General features: G+C 37.4%; 1 protein-coding gene across 1 annotated transcript in view; it reads right to left on the minus strand.

Moving 5' to 3' along the window:
- Nucleotides 1–22,097, minus strand: part of ATAD2 (ATPase family AAA domain containing 2) — a 70,114-nt gene that overhangs the window by 21,261 nt on the left and 26,756 nt on the right. Inside the window, exons 9-19 of the mRNA XM_032252912.1 lie at nucleotides 19,441–19,548; nucleotides 17,067–17,175; nucleotides 16,705–16,820; nucleotides 14,810–14,984; nucleotides 13,649–13,737; nucleotides 6,222–6,381; nucleotides 5,119–5,209; nucleotides 4,019–4,333; nucleotides 3,557–3,689; nucleotides 3,021–3,207; nucleotides 2,180–2,365 (exon numbers count right to left, since the gene is read on the minus strand). Of these exons, the coding sequence (XP_032108803.1) occupies nucleotides 2,180–2,365; nucleotides 3,021–3,207; nucleotides 3,557–3,689; nucleotides 4,019–4,333; nucleotides 5,119–5,209; nucleotides 6,222–6,381; nucleotides 13,649–13,737; nucleotides 14,810–14,984; nucleotides 16,705–16,820; nucleotides 17,067–17,175; nucleotides 19,441–19,548 (1,669 nt within the window). The remainder of the gene's footprint in view (nucleotides 1–2,179; nucleotides 2,366–3,020; nucleotides 3,208–3,556; nucleotides 3,690–4,018; nucleotides 4,334–5,118; nucleotides 5,210–6,221; nucleotides 6,382–13,648; nucleotides 13,738–14,809; nucleotides 14,985–16,704; nucleotides 16,821–17,066; nucleotides 17,176–19,440; nucleotides 19,549–22,097) is intronic.

Below are 22,097 nucleotides of genomic sequence, written 5' to 3' on the forward strand. Positions count from 1 at the left end.
AAAAAAAAAAAAAAAAAAAAAGAAGTGGAAGGTTTGTGCTTGCTTCAGCAGCACATATACTAAAATTGGAATGATATAGAAGATTAGCAGGACCCGTTTCTAAGTTAAAATAAAAACTGAAAGCCTCCATCAGTAAGTTGATTTTTAGGAGTCAGAGCTAACAAGAGTGTAAGAAAGTGTTTCAACATCAGTGCAGTATTCACATTAAGGAGACAGTGCAGAGTGTAAAACTAGATCGTTAAATAAACTGAAAACCTTTAAGGACCTTCCCCACTCGAAGAGTTTATAATATATACGTAATATTCATTTCCTATGAATTCATTTCCTTATGCAGTTTTCATAATCAATTATTATTATTATACAGAGCCATCAGGCACACAATCTGATCCCTTGATAATGCTGGCCTCCTTTCCTCCCAGATTGCTCCTCACTCACTCTGCTCTATCACCCTGGCCTTCTTGCTATTTTTCCAACATGCCAGACACAGATCTGCCTCAGAGCCTCTGCAGTTGCTTTTCCCTCTGCTAGGATCTTTTGTCCTTCAGCTACTCCAATGGTTCACTACCTTACCTTTTCCACGTTTTTCCTCAAATATCATCTCTCTCTTTTTTTTTTTTTTTGAGACGGAGTCTCGCTCTGTCTCCCAGGCTGGAGTGTAATGGCATAATCTCGGCTCACTGCAATCTCTGCCTCTTGGGTTCAAGTGATTCTCCTGCCTCAGCCTTCTGAGTAGCTGGGATTATAGGTACACACCACCAAGCCGGGCAAATTTTTGTATTTTTGTATAGATGCGGTTTCACCATGTTGGCTAGGCTGCTCCTGATCTCCTGACCTCAGGTGATTCACCCACCTCAGCCTCCTGAAGTGCTGGAATTACAGCGTGAGCCACTGTGCCCGGCCACATATCTTCTTACTGAGGGCTTATCTAGTCTATTTCATACTGTGACCTACCCATACTCTTTTGATACCCCTTAGCTAAACTTTTCTCCACTATAGTATTATAAATTTTTAAAAACTTCTCTCCCCTACTCAACGAAAATGTTAGCCCTATATGTGTAAGGACATACATTTTTGTCTGTCTTATTCACTGATATATCTCTAGTGCCTAGAACCATGCCTGGTAGAAAATAAGCACTCAATAAATATTCCTTTAATAAGTATTTGAGCTTATCTTTCTATTAGTGTTCTAAAAACTACAAACCATTCTGTCAAAGGTGTGGAAAAAAAACATCAAATTCATTCATTAAAAGAAAATATACAGAAGCCTATAGTATGCTTGTTATGTGCTCTATGGACACAGAGGTGGGAAAAAAGTCCCTAATTTCATGTACTTTACATTTTGATAGCAGAAAGAGAGTCATGCAAATCAATATTTAATGGCAGGGGGCAATAAAAATAAAGCAGGAAAAACAGAAAAGAGTGTGATAGGCAAAAGAGCTATTGCTATTATTGAGAAATGCTGATCAAAGAAGACCTCTCTGAGGTGTTATCTGAGCAGAGATCTGAGAAAAGTAAAAAATGAAATTAAAAAAAAAAAAAAGAAATAAAAGTAAAAAATGATGCCAGGGAAGTATTTAAGAGAAGAGTATTCCAGGCAGAAGCAGCATGGCCTTTTGTTCACTATTGGCAGTTGTCTAAATTGGCACAAACTTGAATGAGTAATTTAGTTTGTTAAAACTTGTAAATGTAAAATACCCTTTGATTCAGCTACAACTATTCCACTTCTAGGAATCAATACTAGAAAAATCCATATACTAGTGCTCATACTAAATAAAATACAAATATACTCACTATCACAGTTCAGCAGGAAAAAAACTGGAAAACAACCAAAAAACCTATCAACAGGACTTTGAATAGCCATGAAGCTCTTCAAGAGACTTTAGCACTAGCAAATACACAAGATGTATTTACTGTTAAGTGAATAAAGCAAATTACAGAATAGTATGTATCATACAACCCCATTTTTTAAGAGAAAAAATTTACATATCCTTAATATATATACATATACCGTTTTACCCAATGAGCACATATAGCAAATAGTTAACAATGGTATCTTCGATAAGAAAACTTACCCTTTAATTCACTTCTGCAGCATTTGAATTTTTACAATAAGTTACTATTATTTTGGTACAAACAGCTCTCTTTTTAAAATATAATGACTCCCCCCCACATAAATTACCTCTTCTGGCAAGGCAGAATGGGGTTTGTCAGAAGTTGCAAGTAGTAAAACTGGAGCAAATGAAGGAATATTCTGTAATAATGTAGTAAATGTGGCTTTAAGTGTCGGTCCAACTATTTCCCACCACAAGTGGATATGAGGAACATACACTATACTTGGTGCTGTTCTCTTAGCTTCACGAATCACCTAGCAGGTAGGGAACAAAACAAATTCAGTTAGACTCAGCATGTTAATAATGCTAGTTCTATCAGTCTTAAACAACGTTTAACCTCCCAGAAGTATCACATAAAGTCCTCAAGTTTTTAAAATGCTTCTCCAAAATCCCACAATCTTATTTTTAAATGTTAAGTTTCATTTTTTTTGGAAAACAATTTCTTCAAGCAACTAGAAAACAGTTGGAGAAATCTAGAAGATTTTTCTGTTGTGGTAATCAAAAGTAAACAAAACAACAAATATAAAATATTTTTATATTAAAAAAAGTTAATATAAAAATACCAAAACAGAAACTGCAGTACATCTGAGTACTAACTAAGGAGCAGTCACCATTTGAAGTACTTTACTCATTTAATTCTCACAACAGCCATATGAGGCAAGTACTATCATCTCCATTTTCCAAATTGGAAAATTAGAGAGATCTAACAACTTTACTAAGGTCATGAAGATATTAAGGGTGAATGTGGGCTTTAAACTCATTCTTTTTAATGACTAAGCAATCATGCATAATTCTATTTTGTAAACCTGAAGTTACAAATCAGAAAGACAAAAAAAAATTAGGCAATTTTAGCTTTTGTCTCTGGAAGGCTGTTTTGTCTTCTATTTTGTTTGGGCACCAATAAATTACCTGGGCACATGTTTCTTCAGGGGATGTAGCACTAACTCCAAAAAGAACAGGAATGTCTAATGTATGTACAGTAAATTTTTCCAAAGCATGAATGACAGCTGGTGCCAAGTGAGAACCTTGCCCAAATCCTGGTTCTCCTACTATCAACATCCTTGGTCGAAAAGACATAGGTTGGTAACAAGCATTTCTGAAAGAGAAATGATTAATAAGCTATGTTTTAGAAAAAAACAAAGTTTAAATTCAATCCCTAAATTGTCACCTATAAACTCTCATATGTAAAAAGTCTTGCCAATAAGGCCAACCAATTATAACAACATGGTTCACATAGTTTCTGGAAACAACTGATCCCCATAGATATTTAGGAATATTTTTATAGACTGTAATTCCTACTATTGTGACAATTATAACAACAAAAAATTTCTGGTACTTTAAATAAAAAACAGATTGGTTAGCATTTTTTTACTTTTTCTACCATAATCTCACTTATTTTTAGAAAATTACACATGCAAAAAAATTGATTTGCAAGAAAAATATACCTATTCAAATGAAGAAAGTTAAAATTGTCTTTTGCCTTATTAGAAGATTTCTGAGAAAGTCCATTTTCATGAACTGATGGAACATCATCATCACTGTAAGCTAAGTCACTTTCTAGCAGAGGGCAAGAAATATCTATAAAACCAAAAAATTGTACATTAGTAACTTTCGGATTGCAAAGCAAATCTTTACTGCTTCAGTTCAAGTCAGCATACTTCAATGAAATTTTTTCAAAGAATCAAAAATATTTGTGTAGATACGAATTCAGTAAACGTAAAAATACATCCCAAACTTACAACAAATTAAGTTAAAGGCAATCCATGGAGTAAATTTCCTTCAAATATCCCAGGTAAGGCATTACCAAATTCTTCTCAGAGATTCTTTTAGAAAGAAATATTTCTAGTATGTGCAAAACATTTCACTTTACTGATTATAAAAACTAAATGGTTAGCCAAGTTTTATACCTGAGTCTAATGTTTTATTTTTTCTGATTTCTGCATGTGGAAATACTCTCTGTAGGGCTTCTAAGATCTTGTCAACCGTGCTTTGCAGGAGTGGTTTCACAATGGTGGACAGTGCCTGCCCAGGTGACGTCACAGCTCTTTGGGAGGCTGGTATCATCTTTTGCATAGCTACCTCGAAATCCTTAGCTGAGATATTAATTGAAGAGAGATCCAGCTGCAGTTTCTCACTAGTGGTATAGATCTGTGGGTAGCGTCGTCGTAGAGCACATAAAGCAGCTTCAGCACATATTGATTTAATATCTGCTCCACAGTATCCTATTCAAAGCAACCAGGGGAAAAAAAGAACCAGCCGACCAAACAGAGAAACACAAAACTCTATTAGCAGGACCATGGTTAAAAGAAAGTTAAAAATCAGCCTATCAATATAGTTAGCAAATATTTAAGAGTAATAAGACCAAAATCTCTTTTACCCAGTAAACTTATAGGGTAGTAACAGCCATCAACAATCAATCAATTTTTACGAGTGCACTACACAAGCACTAAGTATAGCACAGAGGTCAAGAGCAAGAGTTTTAAAGCCACATAGACTAGGTTCAAATTCCAGTTTGTCATTTACTAGCTATGTGACCTTACAAAATTCACATAATGCTCTCCAGCCATTTCTTCATCTGTGGAGATATTGCTACGTACATCACAGGAACAATGTGAGAATTACATGAAATAATACATGTAGAATGCTTAACAGGATGACTAGGAAATGGTCAGTAAAGAATAGCTATTATAATAATACTATTAATATACTGATGACATAAAAATATATTGTATTTTATACAATTAAATACTCTGCTCCTGATGGCCAATTTGTCAAATATCTCTATTTAATATCAAGACTTTGTGAGAAGAAAATGCCATAAACAAGATGATAAGAAACACATATTTAACCTTGTAGTTCTTTATTAATTTGGTGCAAAAGTAATGGCGGTTTTTGCCATTACTTTTATAGGCAAAAAGTGCCATTACTTTTGCAACAACCTAATACAATTTGTTTCATATTTGAAATAAATGTAACATTTCTTTTAATTGCTTAAAACAATGTTTACCAACACAGTTTTCTGCTAGCTCTTCTAAAAATGTGTCCAGTGGTTTGGGATTCCAATCCCTGGTGTGAATCTTTAGAATTTCTTTTCGAGCCTATGAATAAAAACAATTTATTTTTTTACAACTATTAATAAGTGCTACTCAGATTACATTAATTTCAATTAAAAATACTTCTGATTATCTAAAATTCTGAAGTGACCAGTACTTAATAGTGGCCAGTGTGGTGGCTCATGCCTGTAATCCCAGCACTCTGGGAGGCCAAGGCAAGGTGGATCACTTGAGGTCAGGAGTTTGAGACCAGCTTAGCCAACATGGTGAAACCCCTTCTCTACTAAAAATACAAAAATTAGCTGGGTATGGTGGTGTGTGCATGTAATTTCAGCTACTCAGGAGTCTGAGGCCTGAGAATCACTTCAATCCCAGGGGTGGAAGTTGCAGTGAGCTGAGATTTCGCCACTGCACCCCAGCCTGGGTGACAGAGCAAGACTCCATCTCAAAACAAAAAACAAAAAACAAAAACCAATATAAATAGAAATATGAAAGTGAAAATAAGAAAAAGGATGTACTTTTAAGAGTTTAATGAACTTAGTCTCATTATTAAACATATTTGCATTTACAGCACTAAAGTTATATTTGTCATAGACATAAGAGAACTACTAAAGAAGCTATTCATTCTAGCGCATATTTAGAGCTGCTTTTAAAAGTACAGATAGCTCCACACATATTTTTCTCTTTGGTTCCCGGAAGATTAAGTAGACTTAAAAAAACAGAGTACGACTATATGATGGTATTCATGAAAAAGCCAAGGCTAACAAACTGGCTAAGGGTTGATTATGAATTAAGTCACATGTTCTGAAGCAAAACTTACAACATCCAAAGGCTATGCTCAAATTGAAAACATTTTAAAGAGTAATTGTGGGAAGGCATTATTGTATTTAAAGAAAAGAGCAAAAATTTGTCCCCATTTGAGTTGTTCACTAACAACTATCACTTGACAAAACCATGATACAAAACCCAAGAATTTCAAAATTTTTACTATGCCAACACTTATTACTAATAAACAGCAACATACTTTGTCAAAATTTGAGTGACATTAAATTCTTACCTCTTTATCAGGTAGGCTAAAAAGGAATTCTCTGTCAAAGCGACCAGGCCTTCGTAAAGCAGGATCTATAGAATCTAGTCTGTTGGTGGCACCAATGACCACAATTTCCCCTCTGCTGTCCAATCCATCCATAAGAGCTAGCAGGGTGGAAACGATAGAACTAAATTTTAAAAATAAGAGAGAAAAGATTAATATTATGAACACAGTCTATATCATTAATATTTTCTTCTTTTGGTAAGATTTAATGCATTACACATGTGAAAAAAGTTTCTCACGGCACCTATTTCCAATGGATTTAAAAAAATCTGTAACATACTAAATGGCACACAGAAATGGAAATCAGTGGAAAACAGATGGTCATTAGAGCGCCACAAATGAATCCTAGAAGACATTTCATAAAGCCTAATTTCACAAAAGATCTTTTTTTTTTTTGTTTTTTTTTGTTTTTGAGACGGAGTTTCGCTCTTGTTACCCAGGCTGGAGTGCAATGGCGCGATCTCGGCTCACCGCAACCTCCGCCTCCTGGGTTCAAGCAATTCTCCTGCCTCAGCCTCCTGAGTAGCTGGGATTACAGGCACGCGCCACCATGCCCAGCTAATTTTTTGTATTTTTAGTAGAGACGGGGTTTCACCGTGTTGACCAGGATGGTCTCGATCTCTTGACCTTGTGATCCACCCGCCTCGGCCTCCCAAAGTGCTGGGATTACAGGCTTGAGCCACCGCGCCCGGCTACAAAAGATCTTAAGAGTTCCCAAACAATATACAACATCAAAGAGAAAAAAAGGGGCAAGGTATGATAGCTTATGCCTGTAACCCCAGAACTTGGGAGTCAGGAAGGGTACTTGAGGCCAGGAGTTTGAGACCAGCTTGGTCAACATAGGGAAACCCCGTCTTTATTTAAAAAAAAAAAAAGAAAGAAAGAAGAAAAAAAATTAGCCAGCATGGTGACATGACATTTGCCTGTAGTCCTACTATTGGGGAAGCTGAGGTTTTATGTAGTCAGACAAGATTGCACCACTGCACTACAGCCTGGGTAACAGACAGAGCAAGACCTTGTCTCTTAAAAAAATACAAAAGAAAAGAAAAATAAATATCTAAAGAAAAAAAGTGCTGGTAGTACCAGGGAGGACACACAGTATCTAAAAATAATAAAATTTCCATTGTATATACATTATCAAAAGACACCAAAATAAAACAGAATGTACATAAATCATAACAGAATTTTAATTACATTTTAAACTTTTTAGTATAAAGACAGAATAGTAAAATGATCTCCAAATCTCCATCACTCAGCTTCAATAATTATCAGTATGCCTTTTTTAATGTCTTTACCTGTCCGCTTTTAAAAAGAAAAGCAAAATAAAACCTGGGACACATACTTTAATTCGTAAATATTTCATGTAAGTACTTCATGTATGTATTTCTAAGAGATAAGGACTTACAACAAACCCAACAGTATCATCATCCTAAAGTAAATGACTAATTTGTTAACATCTACTACTCAATTTTCCTTGATTGTCTCACAATATCTGTTTACATTTGACTTAGTCATTCCAGGATCCACACACTACTACACTTGATCATCTGTTACTCAATTTCTTGATAATTCCCATTGTCCCTCTCACTTTTTTTGCCTCCTCCATGCCATTTATTTATTGAAGAAACTTGGTCATTTGACTTGTAGAAGTTCCTTCCCACATCCCAGACTGGGCTGACTGCTTGCTGATAAGGTCATTTAAGTTGCCCCTCTATCTTTCATGTTTTCTGGAAACTGGTAGCTAGATCTAGAAGCTTAATGGATGCTGGCTAAACCATTTGGGGTGGCATTTTTCAAAGAAAGATACCATGTACTTCCTATTATATCCCCACAGGAGGCACCTAATACCAGTTTCCCATTTAAGGTCAATCAGCGGGTTAAGTTTAGGTCAAGTGTTATCAGTTTGTTCCGCCCATTATAAATATCCCCATCAACCTTCTTTTCTATCTTATTGCTTGAGTGGCCACTGATAATTATTGTTTAGATCAAGGTTTCCCAAATTAGCACTACTGGCATTTTGGGCCAGATAATTATTTGTTGTGGAGAGCTGTCCTGTATGTGTAGGACATTTAACAACATGTCTGGCCTTCATCTACCAGATGCTAAGTGGCTTCCCCTATCAGTTGTGAAAACTAAAATTGTCTCCAGATATCTGTCCCTGGGGGAGGGGGACGGGATCATCCCTGGTTAAGAAAACGACAGGTCTGGATCCACTGTTTCATAAGAGGCTGCAAAATGATGACTTTCTAATTCAATCATTGCTCATGCATTTGTTAGCTGTGATTTTCCTATAAACAACTATATTACTTTATCAACTGCTGAAATACCCTTGATCATGGCCTGTATAAGACATGCAAAAGAAATGTTTGATTCCTTCTGCTAGCAATTTTCAGAGTAGTAGGACATAACTCAGCAACCTTGGGTAACCAGTTGAATTTTAAAAAAACGTTATTAAAAACTGATAATTTTTAAGATCTTGGTGTGTTCCCTGCCAGCAGTGGGGGCAGGGGTTGGTGGTGATGGGGAGAAGGCTCACCCTGCACTTTCTGGTTCCCCTGGCTATCTCCTCCCGTGAGCTCCTTGCTCTCCCATGCCCTGTTGTACCTATGCAACAATCCTGCACGATCTGCACATGCACCCCAGAACCTAGGCGGGCAGATCACAAGGTCAACAGATCAAGACCATCCTGGCCAACACGGTTAAACCCTCTCTCCACTAAAAATACAAAAATTAGCTGGGCATGGTGGCATGTGCCTGCAGTCCCAGCTACTTAGGAGGCTGAGGCAGGAGAATTGCTTGAACCAGGGAGGCGGAGGTTGCAGTGAGCCAAGATAGCCCCACTGCACTCCAGCCTGGCGCCTGGCAACAAAGCAAGATTGTCTCAAAAAAATAAATTAATTAATAAAAATAAAAACAACAACAATAACAACAAACCAGAGAAACAGCTGGGTGTGGTGGTGCATGCCTGCAGTTCCAGCTACTGGGAGGTTGAGGTGGGAGGATTGCTTGAGCTAAGGAGATCAAGGCTGCAGTGAGTTGTGATCGTGGCTACTGCACTCCAGCCTGGGTAACAGGGTAAGATTCTGTCTCAGAAACAAAAACAAGGCCTTTTGCAGTGGGTCACCTGTAATCTCAGCACTTTGGGAGGCCAAGGTAGGAGGATCTCTTGAGGTCAGAGTTCAAGACCAGCCCGGACAACATGGCAAAACCTCATCCCTACTAAAAGTACAAAAATTAGCCAGGAGCGGTGGCACACACCTGTAATCCCAGCTACTAGGGAGGCTGAGGCATGACAGTCACTTGAACCTGAGAGATGGAGGTTGCAGTGAGCTGAGATCATGCCACTGTACTACAGCCTGGGTGACAGAAACTCTGTCTTAAAAAAACAAAACCAACAACAGCAACAACAAACCAAACCAAAACCAACAACAACAAAAAACCAACAACATAAAAAACTTGATGGTTTTTAGGTATTTAACACATTTCTACCTATTGTAGTCATTATTTTTTGATGCTCAAATTGTTTAATCTTTGGCCAGTGAGAGATCTGTCAAAATTGGCTCCTATGTCATTCAAGTACAATTCCATTATTATTTTTTTTTAATTCCTTTTTGCTTTCAGGCATTACAAGGTGTTCCAGGATTGTCTTGCTCATTTCTACTTCATTGTTACAATCCACCATCGCTCCTGAGTCCTAATATTTAGAGACCACACTCAGGGATGGATATTAATTGCTACCGGACTTGATTGTTTTTAAGCCTTTTTATATTGTCCAGGGTTAAGAATTTTTTTCTTAAAAAAACAGAAACAAAAAACGTCATCATAAGTTTCTATTGATATTTACAATTCAAAGTAAAGTCCTTCAGAGTTTTAGGCTGAGTGCCTAAAACTGTAATCCCAGAACTTTGGAAGGCCAAGGCAGGCGGATCACCTGAGGTGAGGAGTTTGAGATCAGCCTGGGCAACATGGTGAAATCCTGTCTCTACTAAAAATACAAAAAATTAGCAGAGTGTGTTGGTGCACACCTATAATCCTTCAGCTAGGGAGGGGGAAGCAGGGGAATCGCTTGAACTCAGGGGGCAGAGGTTGCAGTGAGCCGAGATTGTGCCAATGCACTCCAGCCTGGGTGACAGAGCGAGACATTGACTCAAAAAAAAAAAAAAAAAAAGACTTTCAGAGTTTTAATTTGACTTATTTTACATTTATATCTTCTTTCTCTTAGGCTGAAAATATTACCTAATGACATTCACATAATTACTTATTTGCATTATTCTACAGTATTATTACTAAAATTAAGATACAGAATACAGTTTAATCATCTTCAGTGTGCTAAATTCTAAAACAGCTTAATTTAACTTAAATGTTTACTGTCAGAATTTTTAAGTTTTTTGTTAAAAAAAAAACTTGAATATGGCCAGGAGCGGTGGCTCATGCCTGTAATCCCAGCACTTTGGGAGGCCGAGGAAGGTGGATCGCGAGGTCAAGAGGTCAAGACCATCCTGGCCAACATGACGAAACCCCATCTCTACTAAAAATACAAAAATTAGCCAGGTGTTTGGCACGCGCTTGTAGTCGCAGCTACTTGGGAGGCTGAGGAGGAAGAAGTGCTTGAACCCAGGAGGCGGAGGTTGCAGTGAGCCGAGACTGCGCCAATGTGCTCCAGCCTGGCGACAGAGCAAGAATCTGTCTCAAAAAAACAAAACAAAACAAAAAACTTGAATACTGAATTTCTCTTAAAAATATAGCTATATTTGGCTGAGCGCGATGGCTCACGCCTGTAATCCCAGCACTTTAGAAGGTCGAAGCTAGCGGATCACCTCCAGTCAGGAGTTCAAGACCAGCCTTGCCAACATGGCGAAACCAAGTCTCTGCTAAAAATACATGGTGAAATCCCATCTCTACTAAAAATACAAAAAATTAGCCAGGCCTGTTGGTGTGCGCCTGTAATCCCAGCTACTTAGAAGGCTAAGGCAGGAGAATTGCTTGAACCCAGGAGGCAGAGGTTGCAGTGAGCTGAGATCATGCCACTGCACTCCAGTCTGTGTGACAGAGTAAGACTCTGTCTAAAAAAAAGAACAAAAAACACAAAAAACTAGTTGGGTGTGGTGGCAGGCACCTGTAATAACCCCAGCTACTTGGGAGGCTGAGGCAGAATTGCTTGAACCTGGGAGGCGGAGGTTGCAGTGAGTCAAGATCGTGCTGCTGCACTCCAGCCTGGGCAACAGAGCGAAACTCTGTCCCCCCAACCAAATATTTATATATAAAATACATTACATATTATAATACGTAATTATAGAGTTATATATTTTATATTTGACCAGGTGCAGTGGCTCATGTCTGTAATCCCAGCACTTTGGGAGGCTGAGGCAGGCTGATCATCTGAGGTCAGGAGTTTGAGATCAGCCTGAACAATATCGTGAAACCCCATTTCTACTAAAATACAAAAATTCAACCAGGCATGATGGGTCATACCTGTAGCCCCAAATACTTGGCAGGCTGAGGCAGGAGAATCGCTCACACCTGGGAGGTGGGGGTTGCAGTGAGCCAAGATGGCATGACTGCATTCCAGACTGAGCGAGAGAGTGAGACTCTGTTTCAAAAAAAATAAAAAATAAAAATAAAAATAAATACATATGTATTTGAGATAGCATAGTTTTGCTATAATTACTCTGTAATTTTTTTGTCAAAACTCCTTCAGTACCTTTGGAACTGTCCCAAAATACTGTTAAGTACTCAACTTACTTGATTACAAAGTGATAGAAGTATTGTTAATATGTTTCTCCTTGTTAGCACAATAAATATAGTAGGACCAATAATGAATGTGTCACAAATAAAAAGTTTATTTGATTACTAATAGGATATGCAGAGACAAAACTACTTTTACCATGGTACTTAACATTTATTTTAATTTACAGCAACAAGTAACATTGTTCATCATTAAGTTTAAAAGGCTATTAGAATATAGTAATCCTTGCTAGATGTTAGAAAAGCCAAAACCTACCTCTCAGTCACACACATCTTCTACGTTATCTACAATATAAAACAATACTACTAGCATATATGAAGGCATGCAAATATTTCCTTTTGGATATTCTAAATTAATTAAGCAATTATACATAATTAATGAGATCATTTAAAAAGACACACTGAAAAACTGAAATGAATTGGGACTAAAAGTAATTTAGCAATTACTAAAAGTAATTGAGACAGCAGCACTAGTAAAAGTGCTCCCTTGGATAAGCAACTAATCATGGAGGTTTGGGGTTCAATTCACCCATCTTTAAAATGAGGAGATTGATGTGATTTTGTTTGGCCCAGGCAATTTCTTAAAAGCATCCAAATTTGCTGGCAAAATTTGATACTTAACAATTTGAATATAAAATCTGAGGAAAAAAAATTGATTTTTCAAGACTGAGTCAGCCTCTGCACATCAGTAACAGTTCAGAGATAAAGACAACTGGATATGCTCTTGTGATAATTCAGTCACATTCCCCAACATGGCCCTACTCTTGCTATTAGCTTAACATCACTGGCCAGCAGACCTTTGTTTGTATCATGAGTTAAATATTCTGTAACCAAATTTTTTTTTTTTTTTTGAGACGGAGTTTCGCTCTTGTTACCCAGGCTGGAGTGCAATGGCGCGATCTCGGCTCACCACAACCTCCGCCTCCTGGGTTCAGGCAATTCTCCTGCCTCAGCCTCCTGAGTAGCTGGGATTACAGGCACGTGCCACCATGCCCAGCTAATTTTTTTGTATTTTTAGTAGAGACGGGGTTTCACCATGTTGACCAGGATGGTCTCGATCTCTTGACCTCGTGATCCACCCGCCTCGGCCTCCCAAAGTGCTGGGATTAGAGGCTTGAGCCACCGCGCCCGGCCCTTGTAACCAAAATTTTTAAACCATGCTTTACAGCACTCTGTCACTTGGAACAGGTTTACCTTTTTTTTCTTGAGAGGGAGTTTTGCTCTGTTGCCCAGGTTGAGTACAGTGGAATGATCTCAGCTCGCTGCAACCTTTGCCTCCTGGATTCAAGTGATTCTCCTGCCTCAGCCTCCCAAGGAGCTGAGATGATAGGTGTGCACCACCACACTCAGCTAATTTTTTTTTTTTTTTTTAGTAGAAACAAGAGTTTCACCACGTTGGCCAGGCTGGTCTCAACTCCTCACCTCAAGTGATCCACCCACTTTGGCCTCCCAAAGTGCTGGGATTACAGGCATGAGCCACTGCGCCCGTCCACACTTTTAATTTTTGTACTATATACTGGGGTTTTGCTACCAAGAAAAAGAACTACTAGCTTATAAAATTTCTTTCACCACTTAACATTCTATCTCTCACACGTCAATACCACTCAAGAAACAGAAATGTTGAAGTGCCATCAAGCAAGTTTTACCTGTGAATTTGATCCTGTCTGCTTGACCGTACTGGAGCCAGACCATCGATTTCATCAAAAAAAATAATTGATGGGCGCATCTGATAGGCCTAGAAAGTAGGTTGTGTGGTCATTTATTAGCATAAAAAGTTTCAAACACAGACTTGATATAAACCATTTTAATCAATTTTTATTCAAACATGCTTACCAGAATTTATAAATCTGAACACATGCTATTTCAATCAACTTTTCTCAAACTTGCTTGCCAGAATTTATTTATATATATATATATATATATCTAATTATATATATATATATATATCTAATTTATATACATATCTAATTTATATATATATATATCTCGGCTCACTGCAACCTCTGACTCCTGGGTTCAAGCAATTCTCCTGCCTCAGACTCAATTTATTTATAATTTATAATTTGAATGTAAGTTCCAATAACCATGTTTTAAGAATTCAAAGTAAATTATAATGACATCTGGTTTCATTTTCATTTTTAACTAGAAGTATTCAAAAGACACTCCACTGGTTATACACCTTAGATTTCATATAGCCATCGTTCCTGAACACACACAAAAACATCTGCTGAAGACTATAGAAATAAGACAAAGAATAGAAGATAGTGACATAGTCTTCCTCTATGTCAGGATGGGAAAACATTATCAAGATGCCACAGTTTTTATCCATTTCTGTAAACATAAAATTAAAAATAACCTCAGGAGAGTTCCAAAAAGAGACTTAAAAGCATTGGCAGCAATATGCCTCAGTAGATAAGAATGTATTATCTCACAATGGACTGTCAATACAATCTGGGATTTAAAAATGAAAGCCTTTCTAGGGTAGAACTAGTCTTCAACTCCCACACTGAGACATAATTCACTAACACTCTCTCTCCAAATATGAGATTACCAGTCTCTTCCTAGGTATGAGGCCTAAGACTCCAAAGAACTAAGATCCAATTATTTCTTTCTCTTCTTACTATAAAACTGTTCACTGTAGGTCAGTGTCATCTTGACATATAAAAGAAAATAATCTAGAAAGATTATATATTTAGTATAATTCTTCTGGGCTTATTCAGAACACTAGATTAAATATAGTATTAATCCTCTCACACATCTGCATAGATTACAGAACTATCCACATACATAAAATCTTAGTATCATACCTGATCAAATAGCAATCGTAGCTGTCTTTCAGATTCTCCTACCCATTTACTTAGACAATCAGCACCTTTCCTCATGAAAAATGCTACTCTTTTATCCCCTTGACTGCACTCATTGGCAAGTGCTCGGGCAACCAGAGTCTTTCCAGTTCCAGGTGGCCCATAAAACAAACAACCTCTGTAAAATAATACATTAACATTTTAGTAGTACATATAAAAAGCAGACTTTTAAAACAAAAATTATAAACCACTTTCATGATTCATTTAATTAGAAAATTTGGCCGGGCGTGGTGGCTCAAGCCTGTAATCCCAGCACTTTGGGAGGCCGAGGCGGGTGGATCACGAGGTCAAGAGATCGAGACCATCCTGGTCAACATGGTGAAACCCCGTCTCTACTAAAAATACAAAAAATTAGCTGGGCATGGTGGTGCATGCCTGTAATCCCAGCTACTCAGGAGGCTGAGGCAGGAGAATTGCCTGAACCCAGGAGGCGGAGGTTGCGGTGAGCCGATATTGTGCCATTGCACTCCAGCCTGGGTAACATGAGTGAAACTCCATCTCAAAAAAAAAAAAAAAAAAAGAAAATTAAAATGTGTAAGACAACTGAATTACTATATAGTTTCATGCCACAAAGCACAACTTAAAACCTGGGAGTTAATACTGACACTGTAAAATTAATATTGAAACTGTAAATAAAACTCTGAGACAAAATAAAAAATTCATTTATCATGTTCATCATATTACCTTACCCTGCATATGTAATCATATAGCACAATCATATAATTCAATTTTTATGGGAGAAAATATAAATTTATGTAAGATATAAGAAATGTGAAAGAAAATTCAAGAAATTTGTTCTTTTAATTCATTAAATTACTTTAACTAGGCAATTCCAGCATTTCTTGTAAGAAGTGAATGGTGGGCTGGGTGTGATGGCTCACATCTATAATCCCAGCACTTTGAGAGGCCGAGTCGGGAGGATCACCTGAGGTCAGGAGTTCAAGGCCAGCCTGGCCAACATGGTGAAACCCCATCTCTATTAAAAAAAGAAAAAAAAAAAAAAAAAAAAAAAAAAAGAAGTAAATGTTATTTAATAACTTCCTGACTTATTTTTAGAGATGGGGGTCTTGCAGTCACCTAGGCTGGAGTACAGTGGCACAATCATAGCTCACTGCAACCTCAAACTCCTGAGCTCAAGCAACCTTCTTGCCTTAGTCTCCCAAGTCACTGGAATCACAGGTGTCAGCCACCATGCCTGACACTAATTTTTTAAATTAAAAAATTTAATTTAAAACTCACCAATGTTTATCTGTGTTTGACATAGAGTATATCACTTTTCTTTTTTTTTTGGAGATGGAGTCTTGCTCTGTTGCCAAAGCTGGAGTACAATGGCTCGATACTGGCTCACTGCAACCTCCACCTCCTGGGTTCAAGCAATTCCCCTGCCTCAGCCTACCAGTAGCTGGGACTACAGGCACATGCCACCATGCCGGGCTAATTTTTTGTATTTTAGTAGAGATGGGGTTTCACCATGTTGCCCAGGCAGGTCTTGAACTCCTGAGCTCAGGCAATTCACCCACTTCGGCCTTCCAATGTGCTGAGATTACAGGCTTGATCCACCGTACCCTGCCTGGTATATTGTTTTTATGGTGGGGGGAAGCTTACCAATTTTTGAAAGTTTATTTAAATTACTGCTTCTATAAAGGTGATGCAGAGCGAAAAGCTGTATAATGAAAAGAGAAAAAGGGACTACGGCTTAAAAATGGGTTAATAAGGTATAAGAACTAAAAGCAGCAAAAATAGCACAGATTTCTGAGGAGAAATTCAAGAAAAGGAAAAAAAGAAAAAAAAAGAATAGCATAGATTTTCAGCTAAAATTAAAAATATAATTAAATTACCTTGGGGGTTGAATTTTAAATTTTTCAAAGACTTCTGGATAAAGTAATGGAAACACCACCATCTCTTTTAGAGCTGCTATATGATTAGACAGGCCACCAATGCTATCAAATCGTACCTGGTAATGGAAGTGAACATTTACATTCTTAGATTTGGAGTCCAGATTAAAGTGTCACCCCACACCTTAACTACCTAACCCACACATGGTCAACTAATAATATCTTGTGACCTGAAGATTAACAAAAAACATCTGTAAACGTTAGAGTTTTGACTAAAAAGAAAAATCATTGGTTCCTTTTTTAACTTTAAAACTAAAACAAAGCACACTATAGTTCGAGCATATGTTTGAAAACAGAGTACTCACTGAAGAATCTAGTTGCATTGGATCAACATCGGCAAGGCTTGCTCCAATTTTCATTCGATCTTTATAAATGCCTTTTAATTCATCTTTCCGAAAATTTAGTGGCAGACACCTATTTAAAAAGATTTTTTAAAACCACACAAACACATCAACTCACGTGCCTTTCCAAATTCCATGTTTGAATATAAATATTTAAGTTTAAAAAAAAATCTAAATTTCAACTGGAGCAATCTTAAGAAATGTATTTTAATTTCCTCGTTTTAATAGGTCTGGAACTTAAGTGTTAGAAATATTTATAGCTGAAGATTTGTTATGAAATTAAAGATATATAATCAAATAAAAATATCAAGATGCCACAGGTACCATAAAGTGATAATGGTGGTGAAATCAGACAGGACCAACCATCATTTTAATGGAGGTGTCTAACATAGGGTATTTACCATTTGCCAGACACTGTTTTAGTTTCAGGAGCTTTCTACAAATTAAGTCAATAAATCCTCACCACAGTCTTATGAGGAAGGTATTATTATTTTCCCTATTTTAAAACAAAACCAAGACATAGCAAGATTAACTAATTTGTCCAAGATCACCCAACTAGTAAATGGCAGGGCCAGGAATCAAACACAAGTGGTCTGTCTCTAGACCTGTAACAACTCTGTTATAATACCTCTCAGAAAAAATATTTGTAGTCTATCGGCATTTGGATCCAACATCAATCCTCTCAAGCATTCCTTAACTACTTCATTTTTTTGGTCTTTTTTTTTTTTTAAGACGGAGTCTCACTCTATCGCCAAGGCTGGAGTGCAGCAGGGTGATCTCGACTCACTGTAACCTCCGCCTCCTGGGTTCAAGCAATTCTCCTGCTTCAGCCTCCTGAGTAGCTGGGATTACAGGTACCCACTACCAACATCCAGCTAATTTTTTTTTTTTTTTTTGAGACGGAGTTTCGCTCTTGTTGCCCAGGCTGGAGTGCAATGGCGCGATCTCGGCTCACCGCAACCTCCGCCTCCTGGGTTCAGGCAATTCTTCTGCCTCAGCCTCCTGAGTAGCTGGGATTACAGGCATGCGCCACCATGCCCAGCTGATTTTTTGTATTTTTAGTAGAGATGAGGTTTCACTATGTTGACCAGGATGGTCTCGATCTCTCGACCTCGTGATCCACCCGCCTCGGCCTCCCAAAGTGCTGGGATTACAGGCGTGAGCCACCGCGCCCGGCCTAATTTTTGTATTTTTAGTCGAGATGGGATTTCATCATGTTGGACAGGCTGGAAGTTCCCTAACTACTTTCAAAAATAGTTATGGCCTGGCATGGTGGCTCACACCTATAATGTCACCACTTTGGGAGGCCGAGGTGGGCAGGTCACTTGAGGTCAGGAGTTTGAGACCAGCCTAGCCTCCATTCTAGTCTGAGTGATAGAAAGAGAACCTGTCTCTATAAAAAACAAAAAAGAAACAACAACAACAAAAAAACAAAAACCAAGCCAAGCACCTAAGCACTGAATTTTCATTCACTCAACCACATCTGTAAAATGAGAATAATCCTCACTCTGTCTCCCTTATGTAATTACTCGGAAAATCAAGTTGGTTAGTATATGTGGACTTATACTACAAGGAGTTATAAAATGAATGAGTAAAGCCTTCCCCTTTCCTTAAGAGTTCCTCAGAATTCTTGAATTAATTGCTTTAATTAAAAAAAAAAAAAAAAAAAAAAAAAAAAAAAAAAAAAAAAAAGAGTTCCTCAGAATTTATTATTATAAGCAAATAAACATGCATGAAATGATAAAACAAATGATTATTTCCTTAAGTCGCTGTTTGCCAAGAACCACTGTGGGCTGCATACAATGATTTGGCAAGCAGGCTGGACATGGTGGCTCATGTCTCTAATTCCAGAGCTTTAGGAGGATGAGGTAGGTTGATAACTTAAGGCCAGTACTTTGAGACCAGCCTGGCCAATATGGCGAAACCCCAACTCTACTAAAACTACTAAAATGAGTTAGCTGTGGTGATGCAAGCCTACAGTCCCAGCTACTTGGAAGGCTGAAGCAGGAGAGTCATGTGAACCCAGGAGGTGGTGGTTGCAGTAAGCCCAGCTCACGCCACTGTACTCCAACCTGGGCAACAGAACCAGACCCTGTCTCAAAAAAAAAAAAAAAAAAAAAAAAAAAGATCTGGCAAGAAATCATAGTCATATATTCTGACCTGTTATTCCCTTTCAACTATAGATATTTCTAACAAGACAGCCTTCTAGTTTATATATTAACATGTTGTGCAACTTTTCAATCAACCAGCCTATACTTATACCCAAATTATTCTGTTTTCTTATCAATTTTTAAAAAAGGTATCTGCTAGTTTTAAAAGGCATCAATATGGCACTTACCTATTGATAGCCCTATTACGACTCCTTTTTCTCCGCCTCTCAAAGTGCTGTTCATCTTCAGAAGAGGAAGATGAAGTCGAGTCACTACTGTGGATTGCATGCCTTCGTCTAAAGTAAAAAAGAAAATTGAAATCATGATAAGGGAGGACAGGAAAAAGAAAAGGCATAAGAAAAGCATCAGAAGGCCGGGCGCGGTGGCTCAAGCCTGTAATCCCAGCACTTTGGGAGGCCGAGGCGGGTGGATCACGAGGTCAAGAGATCGAGACCATCCTGGTCAACACGGTGAAACCCCGTCTCTACTAAAACTACAAAAAATTAGCTGGGCATGGTGGCGCGTGCCTGTAATCCCAGCTACTCAGGAGGCTGAGGCAGGAGAATTGCCTGAACCCAGGAGGCGGAGGTTGCGGTGAGCCGAGATCGCGCCATTGCACTCCAGCCTGGGTAACAAGAGCAAAACCCCGTCTCAAAAAAAAAAAAAAAAAAAAAAAAAAAAAGAAAAGCATCAGAAATATCTAAAGATCCAAAAAGGTTTATCACAAAATTAATACATTTGCTGACCCACTGACATAAACTTTGTTGGTTGAATCTTTCAAGGGGAATAAAAGACTTAAACAACTGAGAGGAAAGGAAAAAAGACTAAAGACCATGGCAGAGCTGAACGTCAAATGTTCATGAAGACAGGAGAAGAAGGCAGAGTGACTTCTTAGTCTTGATATAAATCAGTTATTCTCAAAGAGAAAGGTAGGTTAAGAGGGTAGTAGAATATTAGGGGCTGGGTGTGGTGGCTCACACCCGTAATTCCAACACTTTGGGAGACCAAGGGGGAAGAATAATTTGACAGGAGTTCAAGAACAAGGTAGTGAGACCTTGTCTCTACTAAAAATCAAAAAGCTTAGCCAGGTATGGTTGTGCACATCTGTCGTCCCAGATACTCAAGAGGTTGAGGTGGGAGATCTGCCTGAGCGTGGGAGGATGAGGCTGTAGTGAACCATGATTGCACCAAACCACTGCAGCCTGCTGGGTAACAAAGTGAGCCCCTGCCTCTATTTAAAAAAAAAAAAAAAAAAATTGGGATGTAATTTGAAACTATTTTCAATATTATGCTATACATAATTTCATATTTGGGAGGAAATCATGTATTTTAAAATATCAAATAACTTTAAAAGGAAGACATGAGATTTTATGCAAACAAAAGGGTATCAAGAAAGACTTTTTAAATGCTGTGAAACAGTGAAGAATAAGATGGCTTTTTATCAACAGTATACCATCCACTGTAAATTCACAACTGTCTCTTAACAGCTGTGTAAATGTGGATGAGTTACTCAACCTACAAGTTTTCTTACTCACAAAAAAGAAAAAAATACTATCAAATACTTAGTCTGGTTGGTAACACCAAATAAGACGCCAGGTGTTACAACTATACAAGAAAATTTTAAATCACTTCTACCTTTGCATGTTGCAAAAGACTCAGAGAAAAAAACAGAGTCTGGCTGGGAAGAACTGTAATTATTCTACTTGCTCAGGGTCTAGAACTTTTCTGAGTCAGAATGCAATGATAAGTAGGTATTTCCAAAAATATAAAAGGTTCGCAATCTATGATCTGTATAACGTAGTTCCAGAAATATGTATCTAAAAAATTCTCAAAAGAAGTTTTTCTATTATTCACTTAGCAGCAAAACATAACCTAAAATAGTACAAGGCAATTTTTAGTTTCTATTTTGTCCCACTTACTATGGTTATTCATATGTTTTACTACAGAATTATTAACATATTTGACTACACAGTGCTGGCTTGGAGATCCTGGAGATGTTAATGTTGCCATACTACATATGTTGTGTGTTATCTGTAAATCCAGCCAAAAAGCCTGAACTCTAAAATGGTTCCAAGGGTTTTGGATAAGGGGCTGTGGAAACACAGAAATAAACGAGAAAATAATATTTCACCCATCCACCTACCCAAATACACACAAGATCATTTTTGTGACCAGCCTGAAACTAAAATTATTATATCCAGCATAAGTCTGCAATTTTATATGAAAGACAAACTTATTCATTATTACCATTAATATTATAGACTTTAATGAATTCACATGATTATGTAATTTTATGTGAAATCAGTATGTAGTCACAGAATTCAGACTAACCTCCCAATTAATAAAAAAGATTAACATTAACTGACTGCTTTTTGTACCAGGTGCTTGATGTATTATTTAATAAGAATCAAAATTTTGGAAAAGTAGATTATTAGTAGGCTCAATTTACAGTCAGGACCAGTGAGGCTCCCAGGTTAAATAATTTAGTATTATTCACTGATAGTGTCAGAATTCAAACCTATATGTTTATTCAAAAAATCTGCATTTTTATATACTACTATACTGATGATTTCCAGTTTTTTATTTCACAAACCTGTAAAGTTAAAAGCAAACAATAACACAACCTGTGGGCCAACATAAAATTTCTGATTTGCAAGATGGAGATTATTTTTAAACACCAAAGTGCAGTTATAATAGCAAATACATATAGCACTTAATGTATGGCAGACACTATTTTAAATGCTTTACATGTATTAACTCAAGCAATTCTCACAATACTATGAGATAGTGCTATTATCCTCATTTCACAGATAATAAAAAAAACTGAAACAGAGAGTTAAGCAAT

This window comes from Sapajus apella, unplaced genomic scaffold (genome assembly GCF_009761245.1).
Source record: "Sapajus apella isolate SASKATOON/1434 unplaced genomic scaffold, GSC_monkey_1.0 scaffold3, whole genome shotgun sequence".
In the NCBI taxonomy this organism is placed as follows: domain Eukaryota; kingdom Metazoa; phylum Chordata; class Mammalia; order Primates; family Cebidae; genus Sapajus; species Sapajus apella.